The sequence below is a fragment of the Sceloporus occidentalis genome, unplaced genomic scaffold (genome assembly GCF_023333645.1).
Source record: "Sceloporus occidentalis isolate IW3139 unplaced genomic scaffold, rSceOcc1.0.p SCAF_7, whole genome shotgun sequence".
Taxonomy (NCBI): domain Eukaryota; kingdom Metazoa; phylum Chordata; class Lepidosauria; order Squamata; family Phrynosomatidae; genus Sceloporus; species Sceloporus occidentalis.
The window spans coordinates 52,357,753-52,376,579 of record NW_028316987.1 but is presented as its reverse complement, the minus strand read 5'-3'; the positions used below and the strand labels follow the sequence as shown (position 1 = coordinate 52,376,579).

Sequence of the window (18,827 nt, the reverse complement as noted above, 5' to 3'; positions counted from 1 at the left end):
TCAATTCAGATCAAACCAGAAGCTTAATCAGAAGCAACTTACTTTTTAAAATATTGCTTTAGTGTGAGCAAAAATGGACAAAACTCAAAATAAGCATAGCTTTACACTGGATATTTAGTCTCATCAGCAAAGGCTGTAAATTCTTATGCAGGATATAGTTCATACAATTTAAAATTAATTGTATGGACTCAACACACATGGACCAACTGTACTAAGGCTTCAGACATAAAAAGCCTGTTCTAGATTGCAAACCAATGTGAATCCAGTGGTCCCCACCCCCCCCTTTGCCACTATATGTATGCTTTGGCATATATGAAATGCCATATAGAGATAAAGCAACTGTAAGTCCAAAGTAGGATAGCTCCATTGAAAGGACTGGGACTTATTTAGTAACTAGCAAATCTCATTCATTTCGATGGATCAACTCAAGTTGGTACTGATGTTCAATTTTTCCTCATACACATAAAATTTAATCCAGTGTGGTACTGGTAATGCAGCACCAGTTTGAACTTTTCTTCCTATCCTCTCTCCTGCAGTCCTTATTGTTTGCTGTTAACTGTTTGTAGGTCTACCTCAACTCATGGTGATCCTGAGTATGAAGATCTCCAAGACAACTCATCCCAACTGCTGTGCTTCAGTCCTGTGAATTTAGGTCCATGACCTCTCTGGTGTGTGGTCTTCCTTTCCTACTTCTCTCTACTTTCCGTAACATTACTGTCTTTCCTAATGAGTTATGCCTTCTCTTGATGTGGCCAAAGTACGTCAGCCTTAATTTTGGCTTCCAGGGAGAGTCCAGGCTTGATCTGTTCAGGGACCCATTTTTGTTTTGTTTTGTTTTTTGGCTGTCCATAGTATCCTCCACAGTCTGAAATGAGTTTATTTCCGTCTTATCTGCTTTCTTCACTGTACAACTTTCACTTCCGTACCTGGTGATGGGAAGTATAACAGCTTAGATGATTCTATCTTTAGTGTATATCCTTACTCTTTAGGATTTTATCTAATTCTTTCATAGCTGCCCTTCCTGTTCTTAGTCTTCTTCTAATTTCTTGTGTGCAGTCCCCATTCTGATCAATGTTTGATCCTAGCTATGGGAACTCTTTATTTCTATTTCCTCACTGTTTTGGTAGAATTTATGTAAATCCTTTGTGGTCATGATTTTTGTTTTCTTTATGTTCAAGAACAAACCTGCCTTTCAACTTTCTTCTTTGACCTTCCTTAGTAATTGTTCCAAGTTTGTGATGTTTTCTGCTAGTAGTATTGTATCATCTGCATATCTCAGATTGTTGATGGTCCTTCCTCTTATCTTCAGTACTCCTTCTTCTGAATCTAAACCTGCACTTCTACTGACATTTTTTTGCATACAAGTTGAATTAATACGGTTCAAATCTGTAGTTCGTAGAACTTTCAATTAAAAAAAAAAACCAAACCTCTGAAGGGTTTCCCAGATCTCTGGAGAAGGCTTTTAGGGTAGCATGGGGGCTGCATTGAGAAGGAGAAGCCCTGCCATCCTTCTTTTGCTCAATTCTTGTGTTCTACTAGCAGAGGCCCAACATCCAGCCCTGTCAATAATAAGCCACTGTACATATATAAGTTATGATATATCAGCAGACTTTATAGAGTGCCATTCTAAAGATGTCCTTTGTTCATATTATTATTATTATTATTATTATTATTATTATTATTATTATTATCTTTATTTATAAAGCACCGTAAATGTACACGGCGCTGTACAAAACCAAGTAAAATCAAGAATATATAAAAAGCCTGCCTATGGCATACAATCTAGAAGTTAAAACAACAAATTAAAAACATCATAAGAAAACAAGTTAAAATAGCAAAATCCAACATTGAGTCAAGCATCAAAACAACCAGGTCACAATCACAGACTCCCTGGGAATGCTTCCCTACACAATATGGTCTTCAACTCGGCTCTAAAGCTGGTTAGAGATGTGTTGAGTTGTGCTTGTAAGGGGAGGAGGTTCCAGGAGTGGGGGGCAGCAAGCGAGAAGGGACGAATCCAGGATGGGGCCGTGGAAATCCTGGGCTGGGACAGGAGACCTTGGCTACCAGAATGGAGGGAACGAGTGGGGATGTAGGGAGAAAGAAGTTCAGAGAGATAAGGAGGGGCCAGCCCATGCAGGGCTTTAAAAGTGAGTACGAGAAGCTTGTACCGAATGCGGAAGGGAAAGGGGAGCCAGTGAAGGGATGACAATAGGGGGGAGACATGGTCATACTGGCGAGCGAGTGAGATAATACGAGCAGCTGAGTGCTGAACAGAAATCAATGGGTGGAGGTGAGAGAGAGGAAGCCCTGCCAAGAGAAGGTTACAGTAATCTAATCGCAAGACCACTAGGGCATGGACCAAAATCTTTGCAGTAGAATGGATTTTGGAAATATTATAGAGAAAAAATCTACAGACCTTGGCTGTGGCCTGGATCTGAGGGATAAATGACACAGAGGAGTCAAAAATGAAACCAAGACTGCGGGCTTCCTGAACCGGCTGAATAGAGATGTTGTTGACAGAGATAGAAAAGGAATATTGAAGGGTGGGCTTAGGAGGGACAACAAGAAGCTCCGTCTTGGACATGTGGAGCTTCAAGGGCCGATGGCACATCCAGTGGGAAACAACTGTCAGACAAGATGAAACTTGCTGCTCAAGCCCTGGAGAAAGGTCAGGGGTGGAAAGATACAGCTGGGCATCATCAGCGTACAGATGATAAGAGAAACCGAAAGAATTGATAGGTTTACCAAGAGACAGTGTGTATAGAAAGAAGAGGAGGGGACCCAGAACAGAACCCTGAGGAACTCCAACAGATAGGGGAACAGAGGACGAAGTCTGGCCACCCAAGACCACTGCAAAAGATCTATCTGACAGGTAAGATTTAAACCAATTGAGAACGGAGCCTGAGAAGCCAAAGTCAGAAAGTAAGTCACCTAAGAGACAGTGGTCCACGGTGTCAAAGGCCGCAGACAGATCGAGGAGGACAAGGATAGAGTAAAGGCCATTCCTCCTCGATCTGTCTGCGGCCTTTGACACTGTGGACCACTGTCACTTAGCTGACTTACTTTCTGACCTTAGCTTCTCGGGCTCCGTTCTTAGTTGAAGATATGAGATGTTATTTAGTAGTGACATTACTCCTATTCTGGTGTTCATTTCTCTACACCAGTAGGGGCACTTGGAGACTCTCACTGTCTTTCTGTTGCCAGGAAAAGTCTGAAAAGGAGCTGTGACTGTGGTTCAAAATGCACGGCTAAAATAATCCAGTTTGAGACTGCTTTAACTGCCCTGGTTCAATGTTAGGGAATCCTGGGAAGTGTAGCTTTGTGAAACATTAGCTTTCTCCATCAGAGAGTTCTGATGCTATAGTGAACTACAATTCCCAGGATTCCTTAGCACTGACCCAAGGTAGTTAAAACAGTCTCCAACTGGATTATTTTTGCACTGTGTTTCAGACCTATGTGAAAGAGAATACAGTGGATCCTTGTTATACGCTGGGGTTTGGTTCCAAGATCCCCCGTGTATAACAAAATCCGTGTATGCTCAAGTCCCATTAAGTATAATGACATAGCAAAATGGTGTCCCTAATAAAAAATGGAACATCAAGGTAAATTTATACTTTTTTGGAACATTTTCAAACCGTGTATGCTTAAATCCGTGTATAAAAAATCCGTGTATAAGAAGGGCCGACTGTACACTGAAAACTCCACCTGGCCTGTCTACTATATACTGCTGTGTATTATATCGAGCTTACAAACTCAATGAATGATTATTATTAGTAGTATAAAAGACTGTTACTTGTGCAAGTAATCCTACTCGTATCATCATTTGGGGTTATAAAAAGAAAGCACAACAAATATTCTTAATACTTTAAATAAACTCTTTTCTCTGCAATTTAATTTTGTGAACAGCATGCCTGAATTTTACTAAATTTTGCCCCTCATGGTTAAAATATGAAACAGTGCCACCATTCTCACATACCGCTGATGATAATGGATGGTTGGTCAATGAGACTGATGTCTTCAGAATGCTTTTATGGGAATATTACTGATCATTAAGATAAATACTCATCATTAGCAGAAGAAACCCAATGAACTAAGGTAAACTAAACTACAAACATGAAAATGTTAACACTTCATTCATTACAGGTGCCCTTTTCTATTTTCAGTAAAACACCCTCATTGCCACTCAGCCCTGGTCAATCCAAGCAGGTTTCAGTAATTATATTTTCACTAATTAAAACATTTCAGCTCATTGGAAATGACTAGAAAGCTGTTACATAGTACTCAGTGCAACCCATACACAATGCTGCATATATCAAAGACATTTAATCAATTTTATTCTAATCACCTTATATTTGCCTATCCCTGTATTGAATTATGGTCTTTTAAAAGTATAAAAAGACAATCACAAGCAGACAGTCTATACTGGACAGCTACTGCTTCCCAATGTATGTCCACCACATTTCAGGAGTTTAAGTATGTCTATCCCTCCTTCACATTTTAAGTACAAACACAGCTACATGTAAAGTCATAGCATTCATTATGAAAATTATCCCTTTGATGCTTTCTGTATTATTTTTGTTTTATTCAGCTGTTTTGGGGTTTTCCATTTTGCACTCACCCATGTTCAAGTTAGACACCTTTTATTTTAATGGAAAAGGAGGATATAAATTTTTAAATGAGTACTTTAAAGGGACAGATATCACAACCATAATGGCACTGTCTACAGTGAATACCCTCCTCATTTCAGAAGGCAGATGGATGAGACCTCAAATGCTTTATTTGACATCCGGCAACTTTATGAAATTCAATATCTTAAGCATCATGCTGTCAAGCTATTTGGAACTAAAACCAGAATTCTGAATAATGGGAAACAGAATGGAAAACAAGATACATTCCATATCTACAGAGAACATAAACAGAGGACAAAATACCCTTCATATGTACAATTCCAAGTAATAAATATTCCTCTGTATACTGTGCTGCTTGTGTTTCTGAATAGACTTCATATATCTCTTATATACAGTGTTCTAATACTGTACTTTATGTGTTCAGGCTACACCTTTCTGGACACACTGCTACTGACTGATCAGTCTAAGATATTCCTAGGCAAACTATGCCATTTGGTTCACCAAATACAAGCTCTAATATCTAACAGCTGAACACTATTTGCATGTCCAGGGGGCACATCACTACACCAAGGAAGGCACAACACCAAGGACTGGAGCACAGCTGCAGTTAGCTGGCACAAGCATGGGGTAGGATCAGGCACTGGCAGGCCATCTGCTTCCCAATGAACCAAACCCCAGTCCTTCACCAGGGAAGGGAAGTGGAGCTATGGGGGCTCACCCCACTGGCATACCACCTAGCTGAAAGCCCCCTCACCTCCACTTGAGTAGTGGTGCCCGCCAAGCCCTAGACCCCAGTTGGGCTGGGCATTAGTGATGCACTTCTCTCCCCTGTCCCATAAAGGGACCCCCCCCCCCGTACCCTTTCCAGAGTACTGACACTCATCTCGGATCCCGATCCCATGCTCCACCCACATACATAGTTGTGACAGATAAACAACAGCACAGAACAACATACAAAGAAAAAAGCAGGGAGGGAGGAATGCTGCCAAAGTGCATGTGGCAATATATGCTGCCCCGTTGGACCTGAGTGAAGATTACAGCATGTAGGCTTCACTCAGGTCTGCCTGTTCCAGCACCCAATCAGGAGATGAGCAGCAGCCTGCCCCTAATTGGCTGCAAACCAGCCTCCCATGCCCTTTGGCAAGCTGCGGAGCCTCCTGGGAAGTAGAAACTTCCCATGGCCATGAGGCTGCCCGTTTCTCCTCTGGCCTCCCAGTCGATCAAGTAAGAGCCTGAAGCCTGCCTTTCTCCATCCAGAAGAGCCATTAATCCATAGCATGATTGTCTTGTCTGACCTATTGGTGCCTTTTTAAAGTTGGTCATCCCAAAACCATGAACATAATGTGTGTTCTTACATTGAACATAATTGTAAGTTGGAAATTCAGCCCATTCGCTCAAGGCAGTAAGAACTTGGGGAAATTAGCCTTCTATGCATTTGTTCATTTAGCATTCTTAATTAGTCATCTCATTATTTCCTTGGTAGGTCCATTTCTGCAATGTAATGTATTTTCTGGTGTAAAAGACTACTTTTTAACCCAGGAAAATCTTCTCAAAAGTCAGGGGTCATCTTATACACCGAGTGTCGTCTTATAGGGTAGGTGCTGAAACTTCTGAGCCGGACTGAAGAACCTGCGGTAGCTGCATATGGTGGGGAGAGCTCAAAAATGGCCGCAGCCACATCCCCACTGTATGCGGCGACCATATGAAAGTAGCAAGGGTGGCACTGTACAAGTACAGTAGAAGAAAATCTACTCATCAGGATCCGTGGAAAGAAGTGACTTAACGCAGTCCCGATGACGAGTGAGGGGGTGCCTCACTGGGAAGTGGTAAGTGAAAAGCGGAGCAAACTGCAGGCCAGGGTATGGAAAAAAGAGCCATGTTTGCGCTACTGCTCTGATAGTCTTTGAGACAGGGAGGGCTGGGCAGGCAGGGAGAGCTGACCAATCCAAGCAGGCTTTATATACAACACATTTTCCTGCTAAATACCTGCATGTCATAAGCATTTGAATTAAAATTACTATATTGAAATCAAATCTGATTTTTAAATTTTTTTATTTGGTGTGCGTTGGAAGAGGGGTAGTCTTATACGACGAGTATGTCCCAAACTCTATATTTTAACTGGAAAAGTTGGGAGTCGTCTTATACGCCAAGTTGTCTTATATGCCGGAAAATACGGATGCCTGTTCTTTGTTTATGGCACAATCAGAATGTGAATTGTACAGACTGAGGCTCCCTTATCTGAAATGCTTGAGACCAGAAGTGTTTTGGATTTCAGAGATTTTCGGATTTTGGAATACTTGCATATATATAATGAGAAATCTTGGTGATGGGATCCAAGTCTAAACATTAAATTCATTTATGTTTCACATACACTTTATACACATTGCCTGAAGGTACACAATATTTTAAATATTTTGTATATGAAACAAAGTTTGTGTACATTGGACGATCAGAACACAATGGTGTCAACATCCCAGTCAACCATATGGAGATTTTGGGCTTTTGGAGTATTCTGGATTTTGGAATGCTGTATATGGAAAACTCAGCTTGTACTAGCTATGCAGTAAGAAAGTGGTGAGATCTACCTTTACTCTGGATATGAGACTAGAAGGACCGTGTGTCCTGCCAATTCTATCATTCTAGGGTTTGTAAGTAGTGAAATGATCTGTTTTACTATGTTTCTGGGGGGTTGCATGTAGCAAAGCTTTTGCATGATTTTGAGATGGCTTATGACTAGTATTTATTTAGCTACGATGGGACTATACCAAGAATTCAGAGACAAGATGCATTTGTTCCCCTTGTGGACAAAGAATTAAGGTTTAATATTGGAAAACAAAGTTCTCTGAACTATATTATCCCACCAAGGACAAAGTTGCTACTTAATTATTCTTTTACTAGGAGCACTGACATATAACATCTGTGTCCCCCCCCCCAAAAAAAAAAAATTACAGCTGATTTCAGACTGCTGCACTCCTTGTTTTCTTGGAAACTTAATTTCAAGACATTGTGATTGCAGAGGATATTGTCTGCTAAATGGAATTTTTATCAAAAGCTGTCCTATCTCAAAGTAAAATGAGAAACTATAAGCTTCAGTCTAATGGAAAATATTTTAATTATGCAGACATACCACACCCAAGTGTGTTTCTGCCTGCTACTAATTATTTAAATCTTATCCTTTTGATGTAAAGAAAATGGATTCTCTCTGTGTCTAAAGAATTCTTTGTTTCAAAAGGAGGGTTTTAATATGATTTTGACATTTTACTCAACCAAATGTACAATTCTGGCATATGTGTGCAAAACAGTAATTTTTTCAAGCTTTCTTTTAAAAAGTTCTATTTCCTTCCCTCCCTCCCTCTTTTTTTTTCTTTTCTTCTCCTGTCTTCAACCTCCACATGTTGTGGAATGAGAGTGGAGTGGAGCCATTGTACAATTGGCACAAATCATGACAGCACATGCCTCTTGCAGCATACCACCCACCCAGTTTTGCCTGTAGAGCACAAAACTGGACAGTGTCACATCCTTCCTGAAGGTTTTGTTCTTGTCAGCATGGTAATAGCCAGATAACATTCACAGCAGACATTTATCTTTGGCTCCTGTGATAAAGTAAGTGAAAAGTCATCCTCTGAGTTGTTCACTTTCCTTACCTTACCAGTAAAGAAACACGGAATTCATAGTAGTGAATGATGTGGAAAGGAGACCAAAACTATTAATCTGGCATATCATAGCTAGAAAGAAGGCAGTGCCACTTCTGTCCAAGGGTTTTCCCATGGAGGATAGTGATAGGAAAGATATTTGCTATCAAGTGCATGCACTGATAGCTTGAAAATGAATATTGTGTTCTTCAGTTAAACACATCAGAGTAAACATATTTCCAGTAACATATCTCATCCTTTTACTGTTCCTCTGTGAGCTATGAAGTTCATACCTCTAATGGTTCATAACAGCGCTGCAAGATAGCCACATCTCAGTTTTACAATAACAGAACATAGGTGTCAATATAGAACAGATTTCCTAACAATGATGTTCATGTGACGTTGATGGTAAAAATAATGCTCTGAAGTGGTAGAATGCATGGCCTTAGAAATATTTATTTACCCCAGTCTGAAAGGTCAAAATTATGTCTTTGAGTGTGCTGTATGACTAGATATGTATGAAATGTGTGAAATGCTTTTACACATAATCCGCTCGAGTTCTGTGAGCATAATCAAGGCATTGGGAAGCTACATTATATGTACAAGTTAACAGTTCATTGACAACAAAATTGTATCTGTCATCCATTAATGTAACACATTTACACAGATATTCAATTAGTAGGATTCACACATGGGCCATAGCATGTCTAGAAATCATGTACAAATTGGCCCTGAGCCAATTAGCATTGTTGTGTCCTTAGGGATATTTTTATAATTAGGTAAATATTTAAATTAAATTTAGGATTGAATGTAATAACTCAAATCTCCTCTCAGTTCTGCCATTTATCCAATGTACTGTTATAATAAAGAGCATCAAATGTTTCCATCCTCCTGGTTTGCCTTTTGCATTTCTATCATTCTAGGTTGCCTTTTTGCAAATGTTTCTTTCAACAATCTGCTTTTTGCAAGGAAGGGCATACCCAGCACATTCATTTTAAACACAGGTATGCAGGAAAACCTTAAGCAAACCTTTTCCTTGGTCTAAACCCCCATAATGCTTATGACAAAACTGTCTACCTAAACTCCTGAGGTTTGCCTGAATTTCCCAGACCTCTGGATCAGGATTTTGGTGTTCATGTGGAAGCTGATATGGGCAGAGGAGGTCACACCTCCCCCACTTGTGTTGGTTCCTACAATTCTGCTAGCAGAATACAGGTTCAAAATATAATTGTACCCTGCCCCATAACAATATGATCAATAATGGCAACAATAAGTTTCACATTTTAGAATATTTTGAACACTTCACATTGACTCAGCAAAATAAGAACCAATCTTATGGACTTGGAAGAGAGCACACTACAGCAGATTCAAATCAGCAGAAGGATTATGGGGTAGAAGAATTTATCACTTGAGCCTGTAAGAAAGTCAAATATTTTTTAATCTAAAAGCCTTCACAGACTAGTAATGTGTCATGTCTGTGTATCTATCCTTTGCTAACACAGAAAGCACTTAATTCTGCTAAAGTACCATAATGCAGGAAAGAGGGTATTATGTGCTCTTCTGTCATTTAAAATGTGTTTGTGAAGTATAGATTCACAGTACCAAAATGACCACAAAGCTATCATTAAACTTATATAGGAACATAACATCACCTTTAGCAAATGAAGCCTTTAGGATAGAAACTGTAAGTCAAACATTCAAGGCTTGCAGGCGTATAAGGGGCTAATACTCCTACAGCTTGGTGTGATAAAAGATCAATCTTCCTATAATGCATGTATAAAAGAATTGGCAAAACTGGAATTGTGGAAGAGAAACCCGAAAAGAAAAGCAGAGACAATAGACACCAAACGATCACATCCATTATTTTACTTTAACCAAAAGACAAATGTGAAATAATACCATATGAGCTCCATTGGGGAAACACATATACACACACATTGTATCATGCATACATTTTTTTAAAAAAAAGATAAATTGTGTACTTACATCTGAATTAAATCTTAATTGGCAGATGTTGCACGATATAATTTGCTTTCTTCTGTGAGGAAGAGGTACCCCAAATGTATGATTTATTACAGCTTTTTGAATTGGGTCCATCTGAAACAAAAGGAGAAGAAAGAAAAGTGTTTTTGTTCTCTTGAAATTGTGTCAGTTGTACTAACAATGCAATCTCCACACTTCCAAAGTCATTTTCTACATTGAGAGTGATATATATGCAAGTATAGATACATGTGCATATATACGTTGGTGCGTATACATATGGATCAGGGGTGGGAATTGTGTAGCCTTCCAGATGCCACTGAATTGCAACTCTCAGCATTCATCACCATTTACTATGCTGTCAGGTGACTTGTAGTCAAGCAATATGACCATTTTGACCACTACTTCACCACTTTGGCCACTAATCATATTATAAAGGTAAGGTAAAGGTATTCCCCATTGACAAGGTTGTCAAGTTGTGTCCAACCATAGGAGGCAGGGCTCATCTCCATTACTAAGCCAAAGAGCCAATGTTGTCAGAGACTATTCTGTGATCATGTCACCAGCATGATTACACAGAATGTTGTTCACCTTCCCACCAAAGTGGTACCTATTTATCTACTTGCATTTGCATGCTTTTGAACTGCTAGATTGGCAGAATCTGGGACTAGCAATGGGAGCTTACCCCATCATGTGGCACCTGGGCCTTAAACAGCTAACCTGCAGGTCTTGCAATCCACAGAATCAGCAAAATTTCTCTATAATTTATAATTCCTCTATAATATATAGAAATTCCTCTATAATTTCATATTATAGAGGAAGAAAAAGAAAGGAAGGAAAAGGAGCAGGAATCTTTTTTTAAGTGAAAATCAATTATTGAAGAAAAGTGATATTAACACCTCTGAAGACACAGTTTTGAACAAACATAGCAAATTGCTAGATTCTAAAGAAATAAAGTATTGAACATTCTGATATTTCTGATATTAAAGAAATAAAGTATTGAACATTCTGATATGTTTCTTAACTTTAGAAACAACAGTTAATACTATGGGCCTCTGAGTCTTCTCTTTCTTGTTTCAGTGTCTATCAGCTCCTTTAAACACAGCGAAATGCTGTATCTCCTCCACATGTACTGACTTCGTTCATTTCATTTGTTTCCCCTCCTCTCCTTTTCCTTCTCTGCATCATCAAGTGGAAATAATATACTTAAAGTATGTAATACAGAAATTCATACCCTTCAACTGTCCCAAATTGGCAAAGACTGTCCTGATTAGTCTTTGCTTCTTCATACATAAGCAGAAAGATAGGGGTGGAAAAAGACACCATCAGTTGTACTACTACAGATGTCACAAAAGGTTTTTCCATTGAAGGCAAAACTGTAGTATGGTATTCTAAGTATGCTGGCATTTCAATGAAATCCACTTGCAATGATATGGTCATTTAAAAACAAAAACAAAAACAAAACTTATTCAGGAAAAGAAAATGGAAAAGCAACACATGAAACACAAAATGCAGTGGACCTGAATTGATATGTTCTTCATCCTCCAAGAATGTGATCTAACCATAGTTACAGAAATTGTTGAAGTGCTAGGACCTTTTGATTAGCAAGGACGATGGTGCCATCTTCATCCACATATCTGCTATTCTTACACTAGACTAAGAGTAGCTGTCCCAGCAAGCTGCAAATATACTGTATTATGAGTTACCTGTGTTCTAATCCAGAATATTTTATGGCGGCACAGTCTGCCCTCTATATCCACTCATTCTTTATTCACAGATTCACCATCCACTGCTTGAAAATATTTTTAAAAATACAAATTCAAAAAAGCAAACTTTGTTTTTACCATTTTATATAAGGGGCATCGTTTTACTGTCCCACTGTATATAGTGAGACTTGAGCACCCATGGATTTTGGTACCCATGGGAGGTGCTGGAACCAAACCCCAGAGGATGCCAAGAGCCCACTGTAGCAGCACTGGTCTTGAATGGGCAATCAAGAACCGACAGCTTTACAAAATATCTGCTCTTGCTGGATATTAAAACTGCTATAACTACTGTATTTTGTTAAGTGCATTGCAGGAATGGCTAAAGGGCAAACTTCAGAATTTACCATACATTGTTTTCTTTCGAATAACTTAATGACAAAATGGTAGACCAGAAATGAAACTTCCAACAAATGACATAAATTGCTTGGCACTGACTCTGACTTTATTTATCCCTGTTTTTGAGCTTTACCTGAAATACCCACACAAAGTTTACCCTGAAATGGAGGCAAGAATACTGTCAATTCAAGATTAAACAGGTAGCCTGAAAGTACTCTTAAAATGTACAGAATGTAATGAAATCATGTTGAAGCAAAGCCTACTTTTTATAAGCTCTAAAAGCTGAACCCATCATCATCTGTTGAACACATGACACAATATGAAACCCTAGGAAGGAACAAGAGCCTTTGTAGGTCATGCACTATAAATATGACACTATGGATCATTTATTATTATGGAATCCAGCTTTCAGTTCCAGGAGATGCCATCCTGTATCCCTTCAGGATAATCCTCAGAGTTCACCTAAATCAACCCAAGCAGGTTTTTAAAAATCCTATACCAGAAAGAAAGAAAGAAAGAAAGAAAGAAAGAGCAGCAACAGTTTCCACTGTGCTTTTGTACAGATCCTTGGGATTCTACCAGCAACACAATGGATCTCTAAATGTGAACCTCATGATTTCTGCATGTTGTTCTATATGCAAAGAGGTTTGGATGGTAGCCAAAGTGATTAAGAAAAGCTGGTTCAGCTGCAGAAATCTCTACCCTGCCAATTGCACTTTGATACAGCAAGTCAGAATTACTTTTCCAAATATAACTCCATAAATCCCAGTTCCTAATGAAGTCAGGGCAGACAAGCAAGAGTCAGAGCTTTGGAATTATATTTGGCTCTAGCAATTTTTCCCCTGAGTTTTCTTTTAGAACTGGCTGCTAACCCATAAAGTTCTAAATAAATATTAGATAAGCTGCCCAACCATTTCTTATAGGAAAAGGAGAACTGGCAGAGGGATCTCTTGCTCTCCTGCATTCACATAAACACACAGCATATTTGTGAAGTCTAAGAAGAACCTGTTTGGATTACAGAAGCAAAACAAAAGAAAAGGACTATGAAAGTAGAGAACGTGGGAGTGTCAGATAACACAATAATGCTTGATTACTTACTTATTTTAGACAGAAACTGTGGTGTAGTAGTTTGAATGTTGGACTACAACTCTAGAGACGTGGGTTCAAATTCCTGTTCACACATGGAAACCCATTGGTTAATCTTAGGCAAGTTACATTTTCTCAGCCTCAGAGGAAGACAAAGGCAAACCCTTTTGGAACAAATTTTGCCAAGAAAATCCATGATAGGGTAGCTATACATAGGAAACAAGTTGTAGGTACACAACAACAAGAAAAACAATGAATGTTTTAATTGTACTATTATAAAACTGTTTTATTATGTTTAATTTTATGTTTTAATTTGTTTTTAATAATATGGCCAGTATGCTAAAACGTTAACATAAGCCTGTTGTATGTCTTGGCTACTGTGTGCTGATGTTGGTGCATATGATGTCCAGGTTTCCTCATGGTTTGGGCCATCTCAAAATGGGTAGAGAAGCATCAGTCCTTCCTTATGTCTGGAGATGTGTAGAACCCCCACAGGTAAGGATTCCAGAAATATCTTAAGAACAGATCAGCTCAGTAAGGCAGTCCGATCTGTATATGGACTCTAGACTTATTCTTTTCATCCCCTGAGTTCTTTTGCCATTCATTCTCTGTACAGATTAAGTCTCCATTACCCAAAATGATTGGAACCAGAAGTGTTTTGGATGCCTTCAGATTTTAGAATATTCATATATACCTAATGAGGTATCTTGGCAATAGGGACCAAAGTCTAAATTCATTTGTGTTTTACATATACCTTATACAAATAGCCTGAAGGTAATTTTATACATATTTTTAATAAAGAGAATGAAAGAAAGTTTGTGAACACTGAACCAGCAAAAAGCAAAGGTATCACTATCTCAGCTACCCATGTGGACAATTTGGGAGCATTTTGGAATTCTGGATAAGGGATACTCAATTCTCTCTCATGCTCTTCTCTTTCTTATTAATCTGAAAGGAGCAAGATGTTTCTTGAGGGAAAGATTTGATGCATGCTCCCAACCTTCTCACAAATCCTTGTTTCCAGGCAATGTCAGCTATTCTGCATTTGTTCTGTTGTAGCAGCACACCAGCTGCTGGGGGATGCAGTATTTGATGTTTACATGGGAATTTCAGGAGCTCAATATCTTCTGGATTATTCTAAGGGCATTGGAACAACTAATACTGAGTTAGTACTCAGCTCCAGTTTTGGTCAGGTGAAACATGTGGAGGATATAGGAATGCATAAAATATCACCCAGAATATCTACAGTCTTGTAAACAAAAGCTATTTTTCTCAGTTTTCTATCACAGTCAGATAAATAATTAAGATCTTGAACAAACAAGGGAGCCAGCTGAGGGGACATGTTCATGAAAATACCTAAATAATGGAGAACGCAAGAGAAAACAAGCTCATATAATTTGCTTTTAAGTACGATTGAAAGCCAATGATGCTACATATTTAAAATGCATGTTCTAGGTGTGCAATCATGAATGGTTCATCCTTTCATAGCTAATTTATTCAGTGTTGCCTCAGTAATTTAGATGAATAATTAGCCAGTGATTTGAAATTCAACAAGTTTACACTTTATTTATTTATTTATGAACTGCTTCTGGCCTTGTCGGTGAAAACATAATGCTGTGAAATGCTGCTTTTCAGACCTCTAAAACATTTCATCTGAACTAGTAAAATCTCTCATCTACTGTCAACATTCATAATGACTAAGTGCTATATATAATCATGCCTGAATCATTTTTCTTTGCAAAAACATATTCTCTTTCTCTTGTTCCCTGTCATAGCCAACCCATTCTAAAATGTTCAGTTTATTCAAACCTTAACATGTTTGATTAGTTATGACTGTTCTGAGGTCAAGACAATGTCTTTCATAATGAGGACATTACAGACATTTAAACCATCATATTAAAGCCCTATGTTCTCACTCCTATCAATGACTTCCAATGCCATTGCTTTTATGGGCAAAAGGAGAAATGAGACATGATAAAGAAGTATGAGCAATTCCAGTGCAACCCTAAAACTGGCAGCAGCAAAATTTGAATTTAACTTCATAAAAGCTACCTCTGAAGTTGTACCTATTAAGATATAACAACATTACTTGTTACATTTTTAAAGTGAGTACCAACACTGTTACTTTAAAACATTATCTATTTCAGGTCACTGGAGGAACTGATTAGAGACATTTCTAAGGATTTTTTAATATGCTTACTTGCTTTCTTTCTTTAAAACATTGTTTAAAAACTCATGTGTTACTAACTAGTAACATAGTATGTTATTTTTAAAAGAAAAAAATATGCATGTAATGCCATTAATGTTTTTCCCCAAATAAATGTAACTATGTTAATTATTAAAATAATTGTAATATATAAACAAGGGTCTAAATTTAATTGTCAGGCACAACTAGGGCAGACTTATAGAACTGTACATCAACATGCCCTGGTGTTTGACCCATGATTTTGGCCCCCCAAATTGCTGTCGACTTATAAATGAGTATATACAGTACTTACATCCTATGGATTCAATGGACTGTTCTAATTGAGATTAGCCACTGGATTTTGGCCTATGTCTGTGAAGTAGTAACAAAAATACTTCAGAATAGATGTTCCTTCCCTCAGTAGAAAAAAATTCAAAAGAGACTGAGTATAGTCAATAACTTTGAATGTTGACTGACTGTCTGTGGTGGTGTGGTGGGGAGAGAGTAAATGTGAAAATGGTGGTCCCTTTCACGCTATACAATTATAGCAGTGTGAATGCACTTTAAATTGTTGCATCCTATGGAATCCTGGGATTTGTAGTCCGGTGGTGGCACTAGAGAATATCTCTGACTGGGACATCTAAAAACCCTTCCCTCAACTGCAAATTCCAAGAGTCCATAGTTTGTTGCAATGGCAATGGCAAGTTAAAGTGGAATCATAGTGCTTTAACTGTACAATGTGAAGGGGATTGATATGTGAGAGGTAATCTAATGGAGGAGTTGGAAATGGAGGAGAAAGGAAGAGCTACATCTCAATGTCTGGTTATATACTTGTGCGACTCTTGGTTGGGAAGAAATGATTTACATGCTAATCTGTGTGTTGGTCCATTGTTGACCAACACACAGAGTGGTCAGCAACAGACAATGGGTTGCTAATTACATAGACACTCATCCACCATGCACCATGCATACCCTCCCAGTCTGTTCCAATTACTTTTCCTTCTTACCTGATTTATTTCTCACTTAAGAAATATTTTCTAATTACTATTTCCATCAAAAAGATTTTGGTGTATTATTGCAGTGTAAAATGCTAGTATAAAAGTAGGGGATGCATTCTTAATTTAAAAATGGTTAATGATAAAATGGTTTGAATTATTTCCTCTCAGCTTACAGTTGGTTTCAGTGAACCATGGGCTAACTGGGAACAAGTCCTGAATTTCCTCTCTGAATATATACTCAAAATAAGCAACATTTTCCTCTGCTTTGTTTCTTTTAAAAGGAACCTACTTTCATGTGGTTCAGGAAGAAGGCAGTTGGCAAAATATGCTGCTAGAGTACTAAGTTTTCACAGCAGGCAACAGCCATATTAGGAAAACAGCATCTTCCATTTCCATTTTTCTCACTAAGAGATCTTATGGAAACACAAGAGGACAAAGATTGTTGAAATAAAAGGTTAGGAGATATCATAAAGTAGTTAAAGAGACCAATCCTGTAATCTAAGAATTGCTAGTTTACCCACATTTGTTTTGTTCTGAGTTATAAATGCACTGAAATGATACCCCGATGCAATCCTAAACATGAATATTTAAAATAAAACAAAACTTGGGGGAAAACCTCCACTTTTTAAAAGAATTTCCTAATTTTATAAATCTCCCTTCTCCTCCCTCCATCACTTAGCAAGAAATGGTGGCACATAGAGCTGTGTCCCTTTCCCTCTTGGCACCCTGCAGATTGTGCCAGTGGGCACTGCCCAATTAGTCATAGCACATGTGGTTCTTCATGAAATCCCCAAGCATCTGTACTCATTTTTAAAGAATGAAAATCTGCCAAGTAAAAAACATTAAGCATGTTGACATTAGCCTTACTTTAATTTTCCAAATAGGATTAAAGAAATACATGAGATGGAGAGGACCCAGTTTGTCACTGTTTCATCACCCGCCTTGAATACAGGGTGACTTTCTGAAAGGAATACCAACTTCTCTTTCCATAATTTGGAGTCCTCAGAAAATAAGGCTCAAAATCAGTGGAGAAAAGACTTCATGGACAGAAGAGGGTTTTCTTTTCAGAATGTCACCATCCCCATGTAGAAAGCAATAAAGGTGTATAAAGGCACTTGGATACCTATTCTTGCTCTCATCCTTGCAATTAAAAAGGGAATGCCTCTTCTTAAACTCTGTTTATAAAGGCTAAATAATGCTACAATTAGGGATAGAATAGGAAGCTTATTTTTACCTAGGCCCAGAGTTCTGAAAAGTTACTTTTTAGTCTAAACTTCCCAAATCCCCTAGCATGGTGGTTGGAGAGTTCTGTAATCCAAGAAATAATTTTTTCATTCTTTGCTTATGCTTTCTGATTGTTTGTTTTAAATTTAAAATAGAAACACAGATTAAAAATAGGATTTCTGTTCTGCTACGCTGAACAGAAAACAAGATAATGAAATGGGTAATGGTATTTTCATAGAAAACTTACAAATATATGAATGTATGTCTATTTCCACATGGAGACATGAACTCATAGAATATTAAGTATGAAATGATCAATCAACATATTTTATAAATATTACAGGAAACAACATATCTTCATAGAATACATCTTCAACAAAAGGCATCAACTGAATTTTCAGACATAACTGCTCTTTCAGGTAAATACAGTACCTCCAGAATAAGGTTTCAGTGTTTTTGGCACTGCATTAATTATATCAAATGTCATCAACACTTGGAAGTTCAGTGCTGAAAATGAAACAAACATCAACTCCACAAATTTTAGTGTTTGTATTTGAACCAGTCTCATTATTCTGTTTTTCTGGTCTACATATTCCAAAAAGCTATAACACAAATTAGGATTATATTACATATATTAAGTTACATTTCCTCAGGTAATTTAAATTTGAAAATTAAACAAGGGATTAAGGAGGGGAAAACGAATGTGATAGCTAACTATGAAAGTTAGAATACTAAAATCTGTTATAATTAGATTCATAGGAAAAGTAATCTGAAAGCTACCACAATCAACCAGTAGTTTTTTTAAAAAAATAATTGCACATGTATAGCAGTGTTGCCAATTTCGTGACTTTCACGTGAAAACGGTGACTTTTCAGAGCTTTTCGTGTGATTTTCGCGCCTGGCTCTATTTCAGTGCCTTTCCCGCGACTTTGGCCCATTTCAGCTCCAGACTGCTGCAGAGCAACCAACCCTTTGGAGTGTAACAGTTT

At 38.0% G+C, this 18,827-nt stretch overlaps 1 protein-coding gene across 6 annotated transcripts in view; it reads right to left on the bottom strand.

Annotated features, from left to right (window-relative positions):
- The window catches only part of ZNF385D (zinc finger protein 385D), a 450,774-nt gene that overhangs the window by 85,285 nt on the left and 346,662 nt on the right, over positions 1–18,827 (bottom strand). For all 6 annotated transcript variants that reach the window (XM_089532942.1, XM_089532943.1, XM_089532946.1 and 3 more), the window contains one exon: positions 10,250–10,360. In XM_089532942.1, the coding sequence (XP_089389068.1) occupies positions 10,250–10,360 (111 nt within the window). The remainder of the gene's footprint in view (positions 1–10,249; positions 10,361–18,827) is intronic.